The sequence below is a fragment of the Tachysurus fulvidraco genome, chromosome 8 (assembly GCF_022655615.1).
Source record: "Tachysurus fulvidraco isolate hzauxx_2018 chromosome 8, HZAU_PFXX_2.0, whole genome shotgun sequence".
NCBI classification, from domain to species: domain Eukaryota; kingdom Metazoa; phylum Chordata; class Actinopteri; order Siluriformes; family Bagridae; genus Tachysurus; species Tachysurus fulvidraco.
The window spans coordinates 1,897,903-1,917,672 of NC_062525.1; the positions used below are offsets into that span (position 1 = coordinate 1,897,903).

At 39.1% G+C, this 19,770-nt stretch overlaps 5 protein-coding genes across 6 annotated transcripts; 1 reads left to right on the forward strand and 4 right to left on the reverse strand.

Moving 5' to 3' along the window:
- Positions 1 to 1,247: 1,247 nt before the first annotated feature.
- On the reverse strand, positions 1,248 to 2,589 carry LOC113652227 (ankyrin repeat domain-containing protein 9-like). Its single transcript, XM_027161162.2, has one exon. It carries the CDS (start codon positions 2,533 to 2,535, stop codon positions 1,702 to 1,704), a length of 834 nt encoding a protein of 277 aa, XP_027016963.2. The 5' UTR covers positions 2,536 to 2,589; the 3' UTR covers positions 1,248 to 1,701.
- Positions 1,248 to 7,407, reverse strand: LOC125145371 (ankyrin repeat domain-containing protein 9-like). Its single transcript, XM_047817826.1, has 2 exons — positions 5,404 to 7,407; positions 1,248 to 1,422 (listed from the first exon to the last, which is right to left on the reverse strand). Exon 1 carries the CDS (start codon positions 7,344 to 7,346, stop codon positions 6,507 to 6,509), a length of 840 nt encoding a protein of 279 aa, XP_047673782.1. The 5' UTR covers positions 7,347 to 7,407; the 3' UTR covers positions 1,248 to 1,422; positions 5,404 to 6,506.
- On the reverse strand, positions 1,248 to 15,302 carry LOC113652225 (ankyrin repeat domain-containing protein 9-like). 2 transcript variants are annotated; one of them, XR_007143757.1, is made up of 3 exons: positions 15,181 to 15,302; positions 12,550 to 13,594; positions 1,248 to 1,523 (listed from the first exon to the last, which is right to left on the reverse strand). XR_007143757.1 is itself a non-coding variant. In XM_027161160.2 (2 exons), exon 2 carries the CDS (start codon positions 13,578 to 13,580, stop codon positions 12,741 to 12,743), a length of 840 nt encoding a protein of 279 aa, XP_027016961.1. In that variant the 5' UTR covers positions 13,581 to 13,594; positions 15,181 to 15,302; the 3' UTR covers positions 12,369 to 12,740. The 2 variants fall into 2 exon arrangements, 1 of the variants encoding a protein (XP_027016961.1); XM_027161160.2 differs by lacking the exon at positions 1,248 to 1,523 and having other exon boundaries at positions 12,369 to 13,594.
- Positions 9,132 to 10,423, reverse strand: LOC113652226 (ankyrin repeat domain-containing protein 9-like). Its single transcript, XM_027161161.2, has one exon. It carries the CDS (start codon positions 10,347 to 10,349, stop codon positions 9,510 to 9,512), a length of 840 nt encoding a protein of 279 aa, XP_027016962.1. The 5' UTR covers positions 10,350 to 10,423; the 3' UTR covers positions 9,132 to 9,509.
- On the forward strand, positions 15,276 to 19,373 carry LOC113652223. Its single transcript, XM_027161159.2, has 8 exons — positions 15,276 to 15,379; positions 15,802 to 15,856; positions 16,012 to 16,139; positions 16,281 to 16,317; positions 16,543 to 16,739; positions 17,001 to 18,582; positions 18,702 to 18,765; positions 19,076 to 19,373. The coding sequence occupies exons 3-8, from the start codon at positions 16,012 to 16,014 to the stop codon at positions 19,210 to 19,212; spliced, it is 2,145 nt and encodes a 714-aa protein (XP_027016960.2). The 5' UTR covers positions 15,276 to 15,379; positions 15,802 to 15,856; the 3' UTR covers positions 19,213 to 19,373.
- The last annotated feature ends 397 nt before the right edge of the window (positions 19,374 to 19,770 follow it).

The window sequence follows — 19,770 nt, forward strand, 5'->3', positions numbered from 1 at the left end:
AAAATGTGTATGCACAACAAAACAGCAGGTTAGCCGCGAAACCAACAAGGCATGAGCAATCGACTGTCGATCGCATGATCCATTACATACTGTAACAATCGTCGCTGTCGGGTGGAATTCTCGTATCTCCAAAACCATTATTTTTCAGGAAATAAAAAAAAAGCCGTATCTTATCTACAATACACAGGCTTTAGTCCACGTTGCAGTGGATTGTATTGCGCTAAATTCCTACTAGTGGGGGTCAGAATTTTTTTTCTTTGAGCCCAGTGTTTTGAAGACATTTACCTCAGAAGACGTATTGATTCGTTGCGACTCTTAATCTTGAGGATATGCCGCGAAGCTCTCCTGCGGAGTGAAGAAGAGGTGAAATATGTGTGTTCAATGGAGTTTGTGATGTTTTAATAAAGCTTCTGAGATGTCTTAATGTATTTTCTTTATTAACATCAGATATATATGTTAAGAAACGGACAGGAACATGCTGTGACTACATTCACTGCTCAGCTTGCACGAGCCTACAACGACTTCTTCAGTACCAACGCATCCCCCATACTCCACACTCTATTGCCATCTAGTGGACAAATACACACATCGTATTATAGCAGTAACCTGATTATATCACAGAGTTAAGAGATTTGCGCTCAAGCTATTTTCAAGATTCTAGATCGGTTAATAACTTGTAAAAATAACAGACCCACAAGGGGACTGACCGATAGCATCGATATGTATAAAAATATGAAATTGACAAAATTTGGACATACAAGGTTTCCGTCTGACAGCGACGATATATTCCTTTATTTATTTTTATCCTTAGTTTTTTTTCTTATCATTATTAGATATTTATTTCTTTTTTATCTCTCTTCGGTATCCATACTTCTGTAAAGCTGCTTTAAGACATTGGGAATTGTTAAAAGGGCTATACAAATTAACTGAACTGAATTGAAATTGTGTGTGTGTGTGTGTGTGTGTGTGTGTGTGTGTGTGTGTGTGTGTGTATGCATGTGTGTGTGTGCGTGTATGCGCGTGTGTATGCATGTGTATGTGAGTGTGTGTGTGTGTGTGTGTGTGTGTGTGTGTATGCATGTGTGTGTGTGAGTGTGTGTGTGTGATTTACTCTCAGTCTAATCTAAATTACAGAGACTCATTTTAACAGTAATTTATTTTTTGTCAGTTTGTCTTTATTTTCGTTTTTATTATTAGAATTTAATTAATAATCTGAAAGAAACAATAAAAACCATCTAAACAACACATTTGAATATATTGTGTTTATTTACACAATAACACAAACACTATAATATTCACGAGTTGATTATTGTAGTGTTTGCGTTGATTTACAGAATAACACACTACCGTAATATTTATATGATTCTTAAAAGAATTGTACTTTCTGTGCAGCCCGGGACATAATGACGCATGGACTGGTACCTGTCCGTGCCTAATACCAAGTATTGTTGGTAGCCAGAATTTCATATAATAATAATAATAATAATAATAATAATAATAATAATAATAATAATAATAATAATCTCTCTTTTTGTAATCAGTGTTGTAAAAAATAAAACCTTCAAGAAAAATGCCAAATTAGGATTAGTCTACTGTTTAAATTGATTTAAAAGACCTATACTGTAATAGGCACATGCACTCAAATTTACATTAGAAATTTATGCGTCACACAGATACAAATTCGATAAAAAAAAGGATGTTTCAGTAGGAGTTCCACCGTATTAAGGGCTGTGATGTAGTAGGTTTCAGAGAAGCTGGAATGGGCAGTTCATCCAGCCTTTCAAAAAAGTCATGAGAAGGTAGTTGAGCCAGAGTTTTTTGCATAGCTATGAGAAAGAGTGTCCCTGGAATTCTTCCAACCAAGTAGTTAAACATCTCCTCTCCCAGAACTTTGGACCAGTACTCTGGATCATTGTTCAGTGAGCTCTTCCTTTTGAACCGCACATTAGGCATGAACAGGAGCAGCTTTTCCAGGCACATCTTGGCACGGATGTTTGCTTTAGAGGTCCGTAGGTTTTCGAGAATGAGATCCAGTGGTGTCACACCATCACCAGCCTTAGCTTGTGAAGCCCCACTTCCCAGTAACATGACAGTCTCTGGTTGTGACATGACACATGCCAGATGGAGTGTAGTTCTGCCCTCGTTCATGTGTTTGCATCCTCCTCGGATCACGTAGGACCAAAGATTCGGGATTTTATGTGCCATATGAAGAATGAGAGGCACTATGTCCTTCCTGTTGTAGCGGAAAGCCATGTCTAAGTGTGGAACATATGACTGACAGCCGCAGACATTCTTACCTGTCATGACAAGAGCACCGTCTAAGAACTTATTCAGCAAGTATTGTGCGTAAGCTCGGTGGCCGTGCACGACGGCATTCATCAGTGCCTCAGATGGAGTGTATGTTGGTGGCCGGCTGCCTGCTTCCCAGTGCACCATCTTCATCTTGCGCATGTCCTCCAACATCCCCACGGGTACATGTGCGCTTACAGCTTCGCTAAATGATAAGAACTTGCGTCCCTTGTACATGCCATCCATCTTGCCAGGCTACACTAGGTATTATGAGACATACAGTATCGTAATCTTTTACATTCTAGAATTTAGATTTAGAACTTTCATTCATTCATCACAAATACGTGCACACGTCGCGTTTGCCTGTTTATAGAACGAACACTACAGTAATATTTACATTATTATTGTGGTGTTTGTGTTGATTTACAGAATAACACAAACACTACAGTAATATTTACATGATGATTAGTGTTTGTGTTGATTTACAGAATAACACAAACACTACAGTAATATTTACATGATTATTGTGGTGTTTGTGTTGATTTACAGAATAACACAAACACTACAGTAATATTTACATGATGATTAGTGTTTGTGTTGATTTACAGAATAACACAAACACTACAGTAATATTTACATGATGATTATTGTTTGTGTAATATTACTGTATTGTGTTATTGTGTAAATAAACACAAACACTACAATAATCATGTGAATATTACTCACAATGTATGACACACACTGTACGACACACACTGTATTCACACTGTACGACACACACTGTACTCACACTGTAAGACACACACACACACTGTACGACACACACTGTACTCACACTGTAAGACACACATTGTACGACACACACACTGTACGACACACACACTGTACGACACACACTGTACTCACACTGTATGACCCACTGTACAACACACACACTTTACTCACACTGTACAACACAAACACACACTAAACTCACACAGTATGACACACACTGTACTCACACTGTACAACACACACAAACACACACACATACACTGTACTCAAACTGTGCAACACACTGTACTCACACTGTATGACACACACTGTACAACACACACACTGTATGACACACACTGTACTCACACTGTACAATTCACACACTATACTCAGAGATCTATTATTTTTTATGATCCATCTCGCCTACTACGATCAAAAGGTGCAGGCTATTTGGTAGTACCTCAAGTACTAAAGTCTCCAGCAGGGGGCAGAGTTTTTTCTCACAGAGCCCCACAGTTATGGAACAGACATCAAGCATCGTGTTAGTTCTGGCAGGCCACGTCATCAAGCGTGCATCAGCTGTCCATGACGCGCACCAAACCGGTTACGACATCCATATTACCCGACCATTTAAATTTCCATTCATAGAGCCGTTCTAGCGCTTCGCTGCTGCACCAATCTAAACTCCCTCCTCCAACCCCGACTCCACCATGCCGGAACCCGTGTGCGCTGTACCAGTTTACGTCATAAATCTCCACATATTTTTCTCTCTCTCTCCCTCTCTCTCTAATTATTTATTTATCTATCTATCCATTCATTCATTTATTACTTTCCAAAAACGCAAAGCAAGCATATCAGTACTATGCATGATTAGTGGTTCTGTTATACGGGGTTCTATTCTATTTTCTAGTCGCTGCTCCTCTCCCCGCTCTATACGTGCATGCGCACGGACGGGCACGTGGATTCTTGCCCAGAACAGAACCAGACCGCCAACACTAACTGTATGCATATCATCTAATAACTTAATTTATTAGTGCTTGGGACTCAGACACAGTCTCAGTGTTTAAGTCCAGGATAAAAACACATTTGTTTAGTTTAGATTTTTATGAATAGCTTTTCTTAGGTAAAGGAGTATTTGATTTTTTTTTTATTGAAACGTTTTTTTTACAATTAATTAATTAAATTATTTTTAACTTTAATTGTATGTCGTCGCTGTCGGGCGGAATCCTCGTATCTCCAAAACCATTATTTTTCAGGAAATAAAAAAAAAACGCCGTATCTTTTCTACAATACACAGGCTTTAGTCCACGTTGCAGTGGATTCTATTGCGCTAAATTCCTACTAGTGGGGATCAGATTTTTTTTTCTTTGAGCCCAGTGTTTTGAAGACATTTACCTCAGAAGACGTGTTGATTCGTTGAGACTCTTAATCTTGAGGATATGCTGCGAAGCTCTCCTGCGGAGTGAAGAAGAGGTGGACAGTTGAAGTGTCCAATGGAGTTAAGAGATTTGCGCTGAAGCTAGTTTCAAGACTCTAGATCGGTTAATAACTTGTAAAAACAACAGACCCACAGGGGACTGACCGATAGCATCGATATGTATAAAAATATGAAATTGACAAAATTTGGACATACGAGGTTTCCGCCCGACAGCGACGATATATTCCTTTATTTATTTTTATCCTTAGTTTTTTTTTCTTATCATTATTAGATATTTATTTCTTTTTTTTTTTATCTCTCTTCGGTATCCATACTTCTGTAAACTTCTGTAAAGCTGCTCTAAGACAATGGGAATTGCTATGCAAATAAACTGAACTGAATTGAAATTGTGTGTGTGTGTGTGTGTGTGTGTGTGTGTGTGTGTGTGTGTGTGTGTGTGTGTGTGTGTGTGTGTGTGTGTGTGTATGCGCGTGTGTGTATGCATGTGTGTGTGTGTGTGTGTGTGTGTGTGTGTGTGTGTGTGTGTGTGTGTGTGTGTGTGTGTGTGTGTGTGTGTGAGAGAGTGAGTGAGTGTGTGTGTGTGATTGACTCTCAGTCTAATCTAAATTACAGAGACTCATTTTAACATTAATTTATTTTTTAATTGTCAGTTTGTCTTTATTTTCTTATTTTAGTTTTTGTGTTCTTATTATTATAATTTAATTAATAATCTGAAAGATACAATAAAAACCATCTAAACAACACATTTGAATATATTGTGTTTATTTACACAATAACACAAACACTAAACTATTCACGAGTTGATTATTGTAGTGTTTGCGTTGATTTACAGAATAACACACTACCGTAATATTTATATGATTCTTAAAAGAATTGTACTTTCTGTGCAGCCCGGGACATAATGACGCATGGACTGGTACCCGTCCATGCCTGGTAGTTGGGGACCTCTGCCCTAAGAGATGGCGGGATGAAGACTTAGAATGGATTTTTTAAAAATTATGTAACCTTTATTATTTTGTCCACAATAATGTAAATGTCAACAATAATGTAAACATAATAATGGTTACACTTAAATCATGTTTGGACAGAACACCAAAAAACAGACATGCATATTAAATATTGTCGGTAGCCAGAATTTCATATAATAATAATAATAATAATAATAATAATAATAATAATAATAATAATAATAATAATCGGGGAATGAGATCGGGGTCAAGCCGATCAGATGCGCACAGTAAGCAACACACAACACCCCGAAACACCGTTTAAACTGTAAGGTTACGACTGTAAGGTAGTTTCTTAGCGATATGGCATTGCACTCGTAAAATACTGGATTTAACGTGAAAATCTCGTTGTCACTAGGTGGCGCTGTCACGAAACATTGCGAAATGTCTGTGAATCTTGAATTTTTATTTTGTTAATTATTTTTCTTTTATTATTCGTTATTTCTTTTATTACTCCTTATGTTTACCTTCTGCTCTATGTTTGAAAAATAAGAAAAAAATTGTTTTATTGTTATTTTTCAGACTGACCTCTACATGTATGCCAGATTTCATAACTTTCCTACGTACGGTTCATGTTGTGTGCCAACTTGCCCCTCAATTTGTTTGGACTGGTGGAGCTAGAGGGTTTGAGCTAGACAAACCAAAGTTGCTATAATAACTTATAAGACTGGCCTCTACATGTGTGCCAAGTTTCCTAACTTTCCTACATACGGTTCTTGACTTCAATGGCGGAAGAATAATAATAAGAAAACTAACGATAACAATAGGTGCTTGACAATAGGTGCCTTCGGGGCTTGACCCCTAATAATAATCTCTTTTTGTAGTCAGTGTTGTAAAAAGTAAAACCTTCAAGAAAAACGTCAAATCAGGATTAGTCTACTGTATAAATTGATACTGTACATACTGTATAAATTGATTTAAAAAACCTATACTGTAATAGGCACATGCACAAATTTACATTACAAATTTATGCCAGTCACACAGATACAAATTCGATAAAAAAAAAGTATGTTTCATTAGAAGTTCCACCGCATTAAGGGCTGTGATGTAGTAGGTTTCAGAGAAGCTGGAATGGGCAGTTCATCCAGCCTTTCAAAAAAGTCTTGAGAAGGTAGTTGAGCCAGAGTTTTTTGCATAGCTATGAGAAAGAGTGTCCCTGGAATTCTTCCAACCAAGTAGTTAAACATCTCCTCTCCCAGAACTTTGGACCAGTACTCTGGATCATTGTTCAGTGAGCTCTTCATTTTGAACCGCACTTCAGGCATGAACATGAGCAGCCTTTCCAGGCACAACATCTTGGCACGTATGTTCCCTTTGGAGGTCCGTAACTTTTCGAGAATGAGATCCAGTGGTGTCACACCATCACCAGCCTTAGCTTGTGGTGAAGCCCCACTTCCCAGTAACATTATCACAGTCTCTGGTTGTGACATGACACATGCCAGATGGAGTGTAGTTCTGCCCTCCTTCATGTGTTTGCATCCTCCTCGGATCACGTAGGACCATAGATTCGGGATTTTATGTGCCACATGAAGAATGAGAGGCACTATGTCCTTCCTGTTGTAGCGGATAGCCATGTCTAAGTGTGGAACATATGACTGACAGCCGCAGACATTCTCACCTCTCATGACAAGAGCACCGTCTAAGAACTTATTCAGCAAGTATTGTGCGTAAGCTCGGTGGCCGTGCACGACGGCATTCATCAGTGCCTCAGATGGAGTGTATGTCGGTGGCCAGCTGCCTGCTTCCCAGTGCACTATCTTCATCTTGCGCATGTCCTCCAACATCCCCACAGGTACATGTGCGCTTACAGCTTCGCTAAATGACAAGAACTTGCGTCCCTTGTACATGCCATCCATCTTGCCAGGCTACACTAGGTATTATGAGACATACAGTATTGTAATCTTTTACATTCTAGAATATAGATTTAGAACTTTCATTCATTCATCACAAATACATGCACACGTCGCGTTTGCCTGTTTATAGAACGAACACTACAGTAATATTTACATGATTATTGTGGTGTTTGTGTTGATTTACAGAATAACACAAACACTACAGTAATATTTACATGATGATTAGTGTTTGTGTAATATTACTGTATTGTGTTATTGTGTAAATAAACACAAACACTACAATAATCATGTGAATATTACTCACAATGTATGACACACACTGTACGACACACACTGTACAACACACACTGTACGACACACACTGTACTCACACTATACGACACACACTGTACGACACACACACTGTACTAACACTGTATGACCCACTGTACAACACACACTGTACTCACACTGTACGACACACACTGTCCTCACACTGGACAAAACACACACATACACACACACACAAGCACACACACACACACACACACACACACACACACACACACACACACACACACACACACACTGTACTCAAACTGTGCAATACACTGTACTCACACTGTATGACACACACTGTACTCACACTGTACAATTCACACACTATACTCAGAGATCTATTATTTTTTATGATCCATTACGCCTACTACGATCAAAAGGTGCAGGCTATTTGGTAGTACCTCAAGTACTAAAGTCTCCAGCAGGGGGCAGAGCTTTTTCTCACAAAAAGTTATGGAACAGACATCAAGCCACGTCATCAAGCATGCACCAGCTGTCCATGACGCGCACCAATCTGTTACGATATCCATATTACAAGACCATTTAAATTCCCATTCATTGAGCCGTTCTAGCGCTTCGCTGCTGCACCAATCTAAACTCCCTCCTCCAACCCCGACTCCACCATGCAGGAACCCGTGTGCGCTGTACCAGTTTACGTCATAAATCTCCACATATTTTTCTCTCTCTCCCTCTCTCTCTAATTATTTATTTATCTATCTATCCATTCATTCATTTATTTCTTTCTTTCCAAAAACGCAAAGCAAGCATATCAGTACTATGCATGATTAGTGGTTCTGTTATACGGGGTTCTATTCTATTTTCTAGTCGCTGCTCCTCTCCCCGCTCTATACGTGCATGCGCACGGACGGGCACGTGGATTCTTGCCCAGAACAGAACCAGACCGCCAACACTAACTGTATGCATATCATCTAATAACTTAATTTATTAGTGCTTGGGACTCAGACACAGTCTCATTGTTTAAGTCTAGGATAAAAACACATTTGCTTAGTTTAGATTTTTATGAATAGCTTTTCTTAGGTAGAGTACTTAAAATTTTAATTTAAACGTTTTTTAATTAATTAATTTATTTGTAACTTTAATTGTATATATTCATTTATTTCTTTTTAATCCTTATTTTTCCTTCTTTTTATCATTATTAGATATTTATTTCTTTTTTTTAATCTCTCTTCGGTATCCATACTTCTGTAAAGCTGCTTTGAGACAATGTTAATTGTTAAAAGCGCTATACAAATAAACTGAACTGAATTGAAATTGTGTGTGTGTGTGTGTGTGTGTGTGTGTGTGTGTGTGTGTGTGTGTGTGTGTGTGTGTGTGTGTGTGTGTGTGTGTGTGTGTGTGTATGCGTTTCTGTGCAGCCCGGGACATAATGACCCATGGACTGGCACCCGTCCGAGGCCTGGTGGTTGGGGACTCCTGCCCTAAGAGATGGAGATTTAGAATGGATTTTTAAAAATTTATGTAACCTTTATTATTTTGTCCACAATAATGTAAATGTCAACAATAATGTAAACATAATAATGGTTACACTTAAATCATGTTTGGACAGAACACCAAAAAACAGACATGCATATTAAATATTGTCGGTAGCCAGAATTTCATATAATAATAATAATAATAATAATAATAATAATAATAATAATAATAATAATAATAATAATCTCTCTTTTTGTAGTCAGTGTTGTAAAAAATAAAACCTTCAAGAAAAATGCCAAATTAGGATTAGTCTACTGTTTAAATTGATTTAAAAGACAATAGGCACATGCACTCAAATTTACATTACAAATTTATGCCAGTCAAACAGATACAAATTTGATTTAAAAGTATGTTTCAGTAGAAGTTCCACCGCATTAAGGGCTGTGATGTAGTAGGTTTCAGAGAAGCTGGAATGGGCAGTTCATCCAGCCTTTCAAAAAAGTCATGAGAAGGTAGTTGAGCCAGAGTTTTTTGCATAGCTATGAGAAAGAGTGTCCCTGGAATTCTTCCAACCAAGTAGTTAAACATCTCCTCTCCCAGAACTTTGGACCAGTACTCTGGATCATTGTTCAGTGAGCTCTTCCTTTTGAACCGCACATTAGGCATGAACAGGAGCAGCTTTTCCAGGCACATCTTGGCACGGATGTTTGCTTTAGAGGTCCGTAGGTTTTCGAGAATGAGATCCAGTGGTGTCACACCATCACCAGTCTTAGCTTGTGGTGCAGCCCCACTTCCCAGTAACATTATAACAGTCTCTGGTTGTGACATGACACATGCCAGATGGAGTGTAGTTCTGCCCTCCTTCATGTGTTCGCATCCTCCTCGGATCACGTAGGATGGTAGAGGCGGGAATTTATGTGCCACATGAAGAATGAGAGGCACTATGTCCTTCCTGTTGTAGCGGATAGCCATGTCTAAGTGTGGAACATATGACTGACAGCCGCAGACATTCTTACCTGTCATGACAAGAGCACCGTCTAAGAACTTATTCAGCAAGTATTGTGCGTAAGCTCGGTGGCCGTCCAAGATGGCATTCATCAGTGCCTCAGATGGAGTGTATGTCAGTGGCCGGCTGCCTGCTTCCCAGTGCACTATCTTCATGTTGCGCATGTCCTCCAACATCTCCACAGGTACATGTGCGCTTACAGCTTCGCTAAATGATAAGAACTTGCGTCCCTTGTACATGCCATCCATCTTGCCAGGCTACACTAGGTATTATGAGACATACAGTATTGTAAACTTTTACATTCCGGAATATAGATTTAGAACTTTCTTTCATTCATCACAAATACATGCACACGTCACATTTGCCTGTTTATAGAACGAACACTACAGTAATATTTACATGATTATTGTGGTGTTTGTGTTGATTTACAGAATAACACAAACACTACAGTAATATTTACATGATGATTAGTGTTTGTGTAATATTACTGTATTGTGTTATTGTGTAAATAAACACAAACGCTACAATAATCACGTGAATATTACTCACGATGCACAATGTACGACACACACTGTACTCACACTATACGACACACACTGTATTCACACTGTACAACACACACTGTACGACACACACTGTACTCACACTGTACGACACACACACTGTACTCACACTGTAAGACACACACACTACAACACACACACTGTACGACACACACACACACTGTACGACACACACTGTACTCACACTGTAAGACACACACTACAAAACACACACTGTACGACACACACACTGTACGACATACTGTACTCACACTCTACGACACACACACTGTACTCACACTGTATGACCCACTGTACAACACACGCACTGTACTCACACTGTACAACACAAACACACTGTACTCACACTGTATGACACACACACTGTACTCACACTGTACAACACAAACACACACTATATTCACACTGTACGACACACACCGTCCTCACACTGTACAACACACACACACACACACACACACACACACACACACACACACACACACACACACACACACACACTGTACTCAAACTGTGCAACTCACTGCACTCACACTGTATGACACACACTGTACTCACACTGTACCATTCACACACTATACTCAGAGATCTATTATTTTTTATGATCCATCTCGCCTACTACGATCAAAAGGTGCAGGCTATTTGGTAGTAGCTCAAGTACTAAAGTCTCCAGCAGGGGGCAGAGTTTTTTCTCACAGAGCCCCACAGTTATGGAACAGACATCAAGCATCGTGTTAGTTCTGGCAGGCCACGTCATCAAGCGTGCATCAGCTGTCCATGACGCGCACCAAACCGGTTACGACATCCATATTACCCGACCATTTAAATTCCCATTCATAGAGCCGTTCTAGCGCTTCGCTGCTGCACCAATCTAAACTCCCTCCTCCAACCCCGACTCCACCATGCAGGAACCCGTGTGCGCTGTACCAGTTTACGTCATAAATCTCCACATATTTTTCTCTCTCTCTCCCTCTCTCTCTAATTATTTATTTATCTATCTATCCATTCATTCATTTATTACTTTCCAAAAACGCAAAGCAAGCATATCAGTACTATGCATGATTAGTGGTTCTGTTATACGGGGTTCTATTCTATTTTCTAGTCGCTGCTCCTCTCCCCGCTCTATACGTGCATGCCCACGGACGGGCACGTGGATTCTTGCCCAGAACAGAACCAGACCGCCAACACTAACTGTATGCATATCATCTAATAACTTAATTTATTAGTGCTTGGGACTCAGACACAGTCTCATTGTTTAAGTCTAGGATAAAAACACATTTGCTTAGTTTAGATTTTTATGAATAGCTTTTCTTAGGTAGAGTACTTAAAATTTTAATTTAAACGTTTTTTAATTAATTAATTTATTTTTAACTTTAATTGTATATATTCATTTATTTCTTTTTAATCCTTATTTTTCCTTCTTTTTATCATTATTAGATATTTATTTCTTTTTTTTATCTCTCTTCGGTATCCATACTTCTGTAAAGCTGCTTTGAGACAATGGGAATTGTTAAAAGCGCTATACAAATAAACTGAACTGAATTGAAATTGTGTGTGTGTGTGTGTGTGTGTGTGTGTGTGTGTGTGTGTGTGTGTGCGTTTCTGTGCAGCCCGGGACATAATGACCCATGGACTGGCACCCGTCCGAGGCCTGGTGGTTGGGGACTCCTGCCCTAAGAGATGGAGATTTAGAATGGATTTTTAAAAATTTATGTAACCTTTATTATTTTGTCCACAATAATGTAAATGTCAACAATAATGTAAACATAATAATGATTACACTTAAATCATGTTTGGACAGAACACCAAAAAACAGACATGCATATTAAATATTGTTGGTAGCCAGAATTCATATAATAATAATAATAATAATAATAATAATAACAATAACAATAATAATAATCTCTCTTTTTGTAATCAGTGTTGTAAAAAATAAAACCTTCAAGAAAAATGCCAAATTAGGATTAGTCTACTGTTTAAGTTGATTTAAAAGACAATAGGCACATGCACTCAAATTTACATTACAAATTTATGCCAGTCAAACAGATACAAATTTGATATAAAAAAAAGGATGTTTCAGTAGGAGTTCCACCGCATTAAGGGCTGTGATGTAGTAGGTTTCAGAGAAGCTGGAATGGGCAGTTCATCCAGCCTTTCAAAAAAGTCATGAGAAGGTAGTTGAGCCAGAGTTTTTTGCATAGCTATGAGAAAGAGTGTCCCTGGAATTCTTCCAACCAAGTAGTTAAACATCTCCTCTCCCAGAACTTTGGACCAGTACTCTGGATCATTGTTCAGTGAGCTCTTCATTTTGAACCGCACTTCAGGCATGAACATGAGCAGCCTTTCCAGGCACATCTTGGCACGTATGTTCCCTTTGGAGGTCCGTAACTTTTCGAGAATGAGATCCAGTGGTGTCACACCATCACCAGCCTTAGCTTGTGGTGAAGCCCCACTTCCCAGTAACATTATAACAGTCTCTGGTTGTGACATGACACATGCCAGATGGAGTGTAGTTCTGCCCTCCTTCATGTGTTCGCATCCTCCTCGGATCACGTAGGATGGTAGAGGCGGGAATTTATGTGCCACATGAAGAATGAGAGGCACTATGTCCTTCCTGTTGTAGCGGATAGCCATGTCTAAGTGTGGAACATATGATTGACAGCAGTAGACATTCTCACCTCTCATGACAAGAGCACCGTCTAAGAACTTATTCAGCAAGTATTGTGCGTAAGCTCGGTGGCCGAGCACGATGGCATACAACAGTGCCTCAGATGGAGTGTATGTCGGTGGCCGGCTGCCTGCTTCCCAGTGCACTATCTTCATCTTGCGCATGTCCTCCAACATCTCCACAGGTACATGTGCGCTTACAGCTTGGGTAAATGACAAGAACTTGCGTCCCTTGTACATGCCATCCATCTTGCCAGGCTACACTAGGTATTATGAGACATACAGTATTGTAAACTTTTACATTCTAGAATTTAGATTTAGAACTTTCATTCATTCATCACAAATACGTGCACACGTCGCGTTTGCCTGTTTATAGAACGAACACTACAGTAATATTTAAGTGATTATTGTGGTGTTTGTGTTGATTTACACAATTACACACTACAGTAATATTCATGTGATGATTATTGTAGTGTTTGTGTTGATCTGCACAATAACACAAACACTACAGTAATATTTACATGATTATTGTAGTGTTTGTGTTGATCTGCACAATAACACAAACACTACAGTAATATTTACATGATTATTGTAGTGTTTGTGTTGATCTACACAATAACACAAACACTACAGTAATATTTACGTGATTACTGTAGTGTTTGTGTTGATCTACACAATAACACAAACACTACAGTAATATTTACGTGATTATTGTAGTGTTTGTGTTGATCTACACAATAACACAAACACTACAGTAATATTTACGTGATTATTGTGGTGTTTGTGTTGATCTACACAATAACACAAACACTACAGTAATATTTAAGTGATTATTGTGGTGTTTGTGTTGATCTACACAATAACACAAACACTACAGTAATATTTATGTGATTATTGTGGTGTTTGTGTTGATCTACACAATAACACAAACACTACAGTAATATTTACGTGATTATTGTAGTGTTTGTGTTGATCTACACAATAACACAAACACTACAGTAATATTTATGTGATTATTGTGGTGTTTGTGTTGATTTACACAATAACACAAACACTACAGTAATATTTATGTGATTATTGTAGTGTTTGTGTTGATCTACACAATAACACAAACACTACAGTAATATTTATGTGATTATTGTGGTGTTTGTGTTGATTTACACAATTACATACTACAGTAATATTCATGTGATGATTATTGTAGTGTTTGTGTTGATCTGCACAATAACACAAACACTACAGTAATATTTATGTGATAGTGTTTGTGTTGATTTACACAATAACACAAACACTACAGTAATATTTACATGATTGTACAATAATCTACAATACTACAATAATCATCGGTTTGTGTTATTGCTATATGAACACAAACACTACAATAATCACGTGAATATTACTGTAGTGTTTGTACTATTATTGTGATTATTGTGAATATTCACAAACTGTGGCTCGTCTTACAACTGGCCGTCATGATGAAGGTGTTTTATTAACGTGACTTTATGGAAACGTTAAATAGTTCGGTGCTAAACGCGTCTTTACGGATTAACCGTCTCTCTCTCCTCAGCAGCTCTGAGGTAAAGCTCCACTTTGTTAGCTTTTGCTCGGCACGCACTATACCATGACGTAAAGTGGGCGTGTCTCCGGAGGTCTTGGAAAAACGCCTTCTTTCAAAAAAAAACCAAAAAAAAAAAAAAACCCAGCATACTACGAAGGACAAAACAGTCATACAGGTAGATTTATTTTAGAAAACAAATAAACAACCAAAAACTACGGTTACGGTTAGGATTAGGATTAGGGTTAGATCATAGATATATACGGGTTAGATGATCAAATAGGCCACGCCTACCTGATGACGCAATATCTGTTAGGCTGTACTGTTAATCCCTGGGAATAAGTGCCCTGTCGCGTTAGCTCTGTAAAATAAGGGGCAGTGACGTCACAGTGAGTGTTCGGGTCCGGGGAATAAAATCGACTTCTAATTCTAGATCTATTTCAAATTATAATCCAACCACGTCATTTACTGTATCTTATAGACCACGCGATACGTAAGATTATACAGTCCTCACTATTATTATTATTATTATTATTATTATTATTATTATTATTATTATTATTAGTAGTAGTAGTAGTAGTAGTAGTAGTAGTATTCATTATTATTATTATTATTATTATTATTATTATTATTATTATTATTATTATTATTATTATATGGACCAAAGACAGCTCTCTTTCACATGCCGGTGTTTTATTTTTATTTGACTAATATAAACTAATGGCATTTTTTATACATGGTGTTTTAATAAAGCTGCTCTTGAACACAGACTTTATTCTCATCACTTTTCTGTGGCCCTCGTGAGCACTAAACCTTTTTGGTGTGTGTGTGTGTGTGTGTGTGTGTGTGTGTGTGTGTGTGTGTGTGTGTGTGTGTGTGTGTGTGTGTGTGTGTGTGTCATTATGTTTAAAAAAGAGTACCGATGAAGTGAATCGAGTGGAAATTAAGGAGATATTCACGTGGTTTAAAGGTGAGTCAAATTCTTGTGAATCAGTTTAGACATAAACAGGATGTTAATCGGTTTGAATGTGTATTGAAGCAGGATGAGTGTTGATATCGATGCTCGCTTGTTGTAGTTATTAAAAACTCTGAATTAAAGAAGTGAACTCTGTGTGCTCTGTAAAGATGACTGATGAGAAGAAGATGAGGAACATGTGTGGAACAGCTGGAGCGTCCACTCTGAACATCAAATCTGAGCAGAAACCCAAGTGTTTCGGGGACATTGTGGACCTTGTTCTTCATCTGAGTGATGAGTAGGCTCGATTCATTCAGTTCACTTAAACTAGAGTTAATGTTTAGATGCTGATTCTCTCTCTCTCTCTATCTTTCTCTCTCTCTGTCTCTCTCTCTCTCTCTCTCTCTCTCTCACACTCTCTCTCTCTCTGTGTGTAAAGGGATTGGATGGTTCTGAGCAGGGGCATGACGAAGAAGGTAAGAGTTTAAGAATTACTAACAGATGTAAATATTAGACTGATTTGATTGATCTGGTTAATAAAGAGATGAATCAGGAGTTAACTGACACTGTTGTAATCATCACCTCCTGTGGTTCTGCGCTCATTTAAAACCGAGTGTGAACCGCAGCAGAGATCAGCAACTGGTTTCATTTGGCTGTAATGTCACTGATCACGTTTCCTATTTTTTTATCTTTTACTTCAGAAAGTCACAAGGGTGGAGTTTGCTGCTGCATGCACTACTATTGTGACGGCGGTGTCATCTGCTGTCGTGCAGCGTTTACTGAAGCCTCTCAGCAAAAGCTTTGGGGTCGAGGCGATTCTCGAGGCGAACAAAAAACTGAAGAAAATGGCAGAGTCAGAATCGAGCAAGAGCTCTGCCTCTGTCGCCTCGTCTCAAAGGTAAACTTTCACTATGAATACTCGTAGATCAACATCACTGTACTGTTTAATCAACACCTCCTGACCAATCAGAATCCAGAGTCAGCAGCATGGAGGTTGAGTGACTAATCACACGAGTTCAACTGGATGTTCAGAAAATGAAATTGAAGTGAAAATAATATTCAATCCTGTTATTGTTCTTTCTTCCCTGTGTGTGTGTGTGTGTGTGTGTGTGTGTGTGTGTGTGTGTGTGTGTGTGTGTGTGTGCGTGTGTGTGTAAAGTTCCCCTATGGAGGTGCCTGATTTCATCTGTCAACTCAGTCAGAAAATTGTCACTGAAATTAAAGGTGCGATGCTGGAGGCAATCCGTAGTACAGTATCAAGACTGAGGGTGAGTGCTTCATCACCCACGGAAGATTCAGTCACACAGCTAGATGATCTCAGCATCGCATGCACTAATGAGATATGTGATAAGATCCTGGCTCTGTATAACTTTGAAGAGGCTGAGAGTCAAGGAGAGTCAACTCCAGCATTGTCATCCTCCTTGGATGAAGTTGCCTCCATCTGGTCACGTTCGGTGACTCCTGTCTCTGTCACTGACGTTCCCAAAACGACGCATACGGCTCAGATGCCTTCTGATTGTGCTCCTCGAGCTGTCAGTGATGAGTTTATAAGCAAAGCCTCACAAATGATTGCTGAAATTCTTCTGAAAACTGACCAAACACTCTGTGCCTCGATGTCGTCCCAAACCTCCGTCTACAGTGAGGCAGAACTGATGGAGCTGGCCAACAACACAGCCACGGAAATTCTGCAGAAATCTTTAACGCTTTTACAAGCACATGTGTCATATTTCAGTAGCAGTGATGCTGACCAGTCTGGACCAGAATATGAGCAGAAGTTCCTCTCTTTTGCTCAAAAGATCCACATGGACATCCACAAGCAGGTGTTTAAGTTCGCCTGTGAGAGGAAGCAGGCTGTTTTAGAGAAAAACAAGACACTCTTGGAGGCCAAACCTGACGTCGGCACGGAGAACGTCGAGGAACCTGCCACTGTTGAGCAGTTCCTCGATAAAGCCACACATGTTATGAGCGAAATCCTGGTGAACAGGTTAAATACACACATATCCACCGATTTAATCAGTGCAAAAGACTCGGGTTCCATCAAGGTGCCATCGTTAGAACCGGAACGAGTCTCTTCTAGTAAGGTAAACAAGGCGATCAGTGGAGTAGATCTGGAGATGGAACGGAAAGCTCAGGTAGGTGAAGCTCAGATGAATGTTTCTGAAGCTGACACAACTCCCTACCCAAAGAGAACCACAGACATTTCCTTAATTCGCCAAGGTCTCTCTGGACAGGATGAGAGCTCTATAGATACAGAAGGGAAGTCTGGAACTTTAGACCAGGACAGCGCATACGTTCCTCTGCACCTTTTTTCTGTGGTGAGCAATCAGATGAAATCTTTCTTCACTTTCTTCTCTAAACGTGCTGCCGACGATAGAAGTTCAGCACGGTCAGAGAGAGAAGAGAACAGTGTCGTTCCCATCCAAACCGGTGAGGACGGCTTTGTTCACGAGCTGGAAGTTGGCCGGAGTTTATCAGATTCTGTTCTGTTGAGAAAGAAGAGCGTGGTACACATGAGGTTTCCTCCTCAGCTCATCTACACATTTGTAGAGGAATCCGCCAAGGCTTTACTGAGGAATGTGCTAGCCGATGAGTTGAGCACCAAAAGCAACGGACGTAATGGAATCAATAGAAGAGATGGAAGCAATGGAAGTGATGGTCGTTCCCCTCACACAGCTGAGGGTCAGGAGAAGATGCCTAAAGTTCGCTACGTTGTGAAGACAAACAGGACCTTGGTGGTTGTGGTATGCAAGACGACTTTCTAAATGTTCTGAGATTTTAACTGTAGTTAGCGATAACTGAACATCACTCCCTCGATTTATGGCATTAAACTGATTTGTCTTTTTATCTTCGTAATTCTCAGCATCCTAAGAAGCAGAAGAAGAAGCACACAGTTCCTCTACCTCAGGATGAGCATCTCGATGATGGTAAGTCTTTAAAATGAAATGACTGTGAGTTTTGACCATGTTTATGCCTCATGTTTATTAGTGTTTAATTAAAACATATTCTTGAGATTCTTCATCACTACTCCAAAATACTACTTTACTTTAAAGGTGGGGTCTCTGATATTTGAGAAATGCTTCTGAAAACTGAGTCGGGCCACCAAACGATACAAAAATCAAAACAAACCGGTAGCCAAAGAGCAGAAAGGGGCGGGTCTTGTCAATATGCGTGGCTACTGATAATCAAAGACAGGTTTTGCCATTTTGCTGTAACTCTGCTTCTTCTCATTTCAAGGCTCACACAAAAAATCAGTCTTCAAGACAATGGGCAGATTCTTCTCCAACATCTCCAAGACCTTCACCAACCGTGCCAACACTGAAACCGCTCCGTATACTCATCTCATGACTCATGACCCACCCGGTGAACGTTAACCAAGTTACCATGGTAACAGAGAATGGACGTAGGGGAAAAAAACAGAACAGAAAAAAGAACCAATGAAAAACATCCCTGTCCAATCAGAACAAAGAACCGCTTCCACTCACAAGCAAACAAACAAATAACCAAATAAATAAATTTAAAATTAAAAACACAACTCTGGTAGTTTTGAAGTTACTCTACAGATATGAGTTTCTTTGTGAATATTTATAAAGCGTGTTCATACGCTCACCGTCCACTTTATTAGGAACAGCTGATTTATGCAGTAATCCAATCAGCCAATCATGTGGTAACAGCACCAGCAATGAACTCATACATACTGTATGGAGGTCAAGAGCTTCAGTTACTTCAGTAATTTCTTGTTTAAGTGCTCGTCTGATTGAGTTTCAACTAAATTCGTTTATATTCAGTTCAATTCAAGTTTATTTGTATGGTGCTTTTTACAATTGACGTCGTCTCAAAGCAGCTTTACAGAACATAAACATAGAACAGAAGGTTAATATAAAGAATAATATAAAGATTAATATTAAATATATTTAAATGTGTGTGTATTT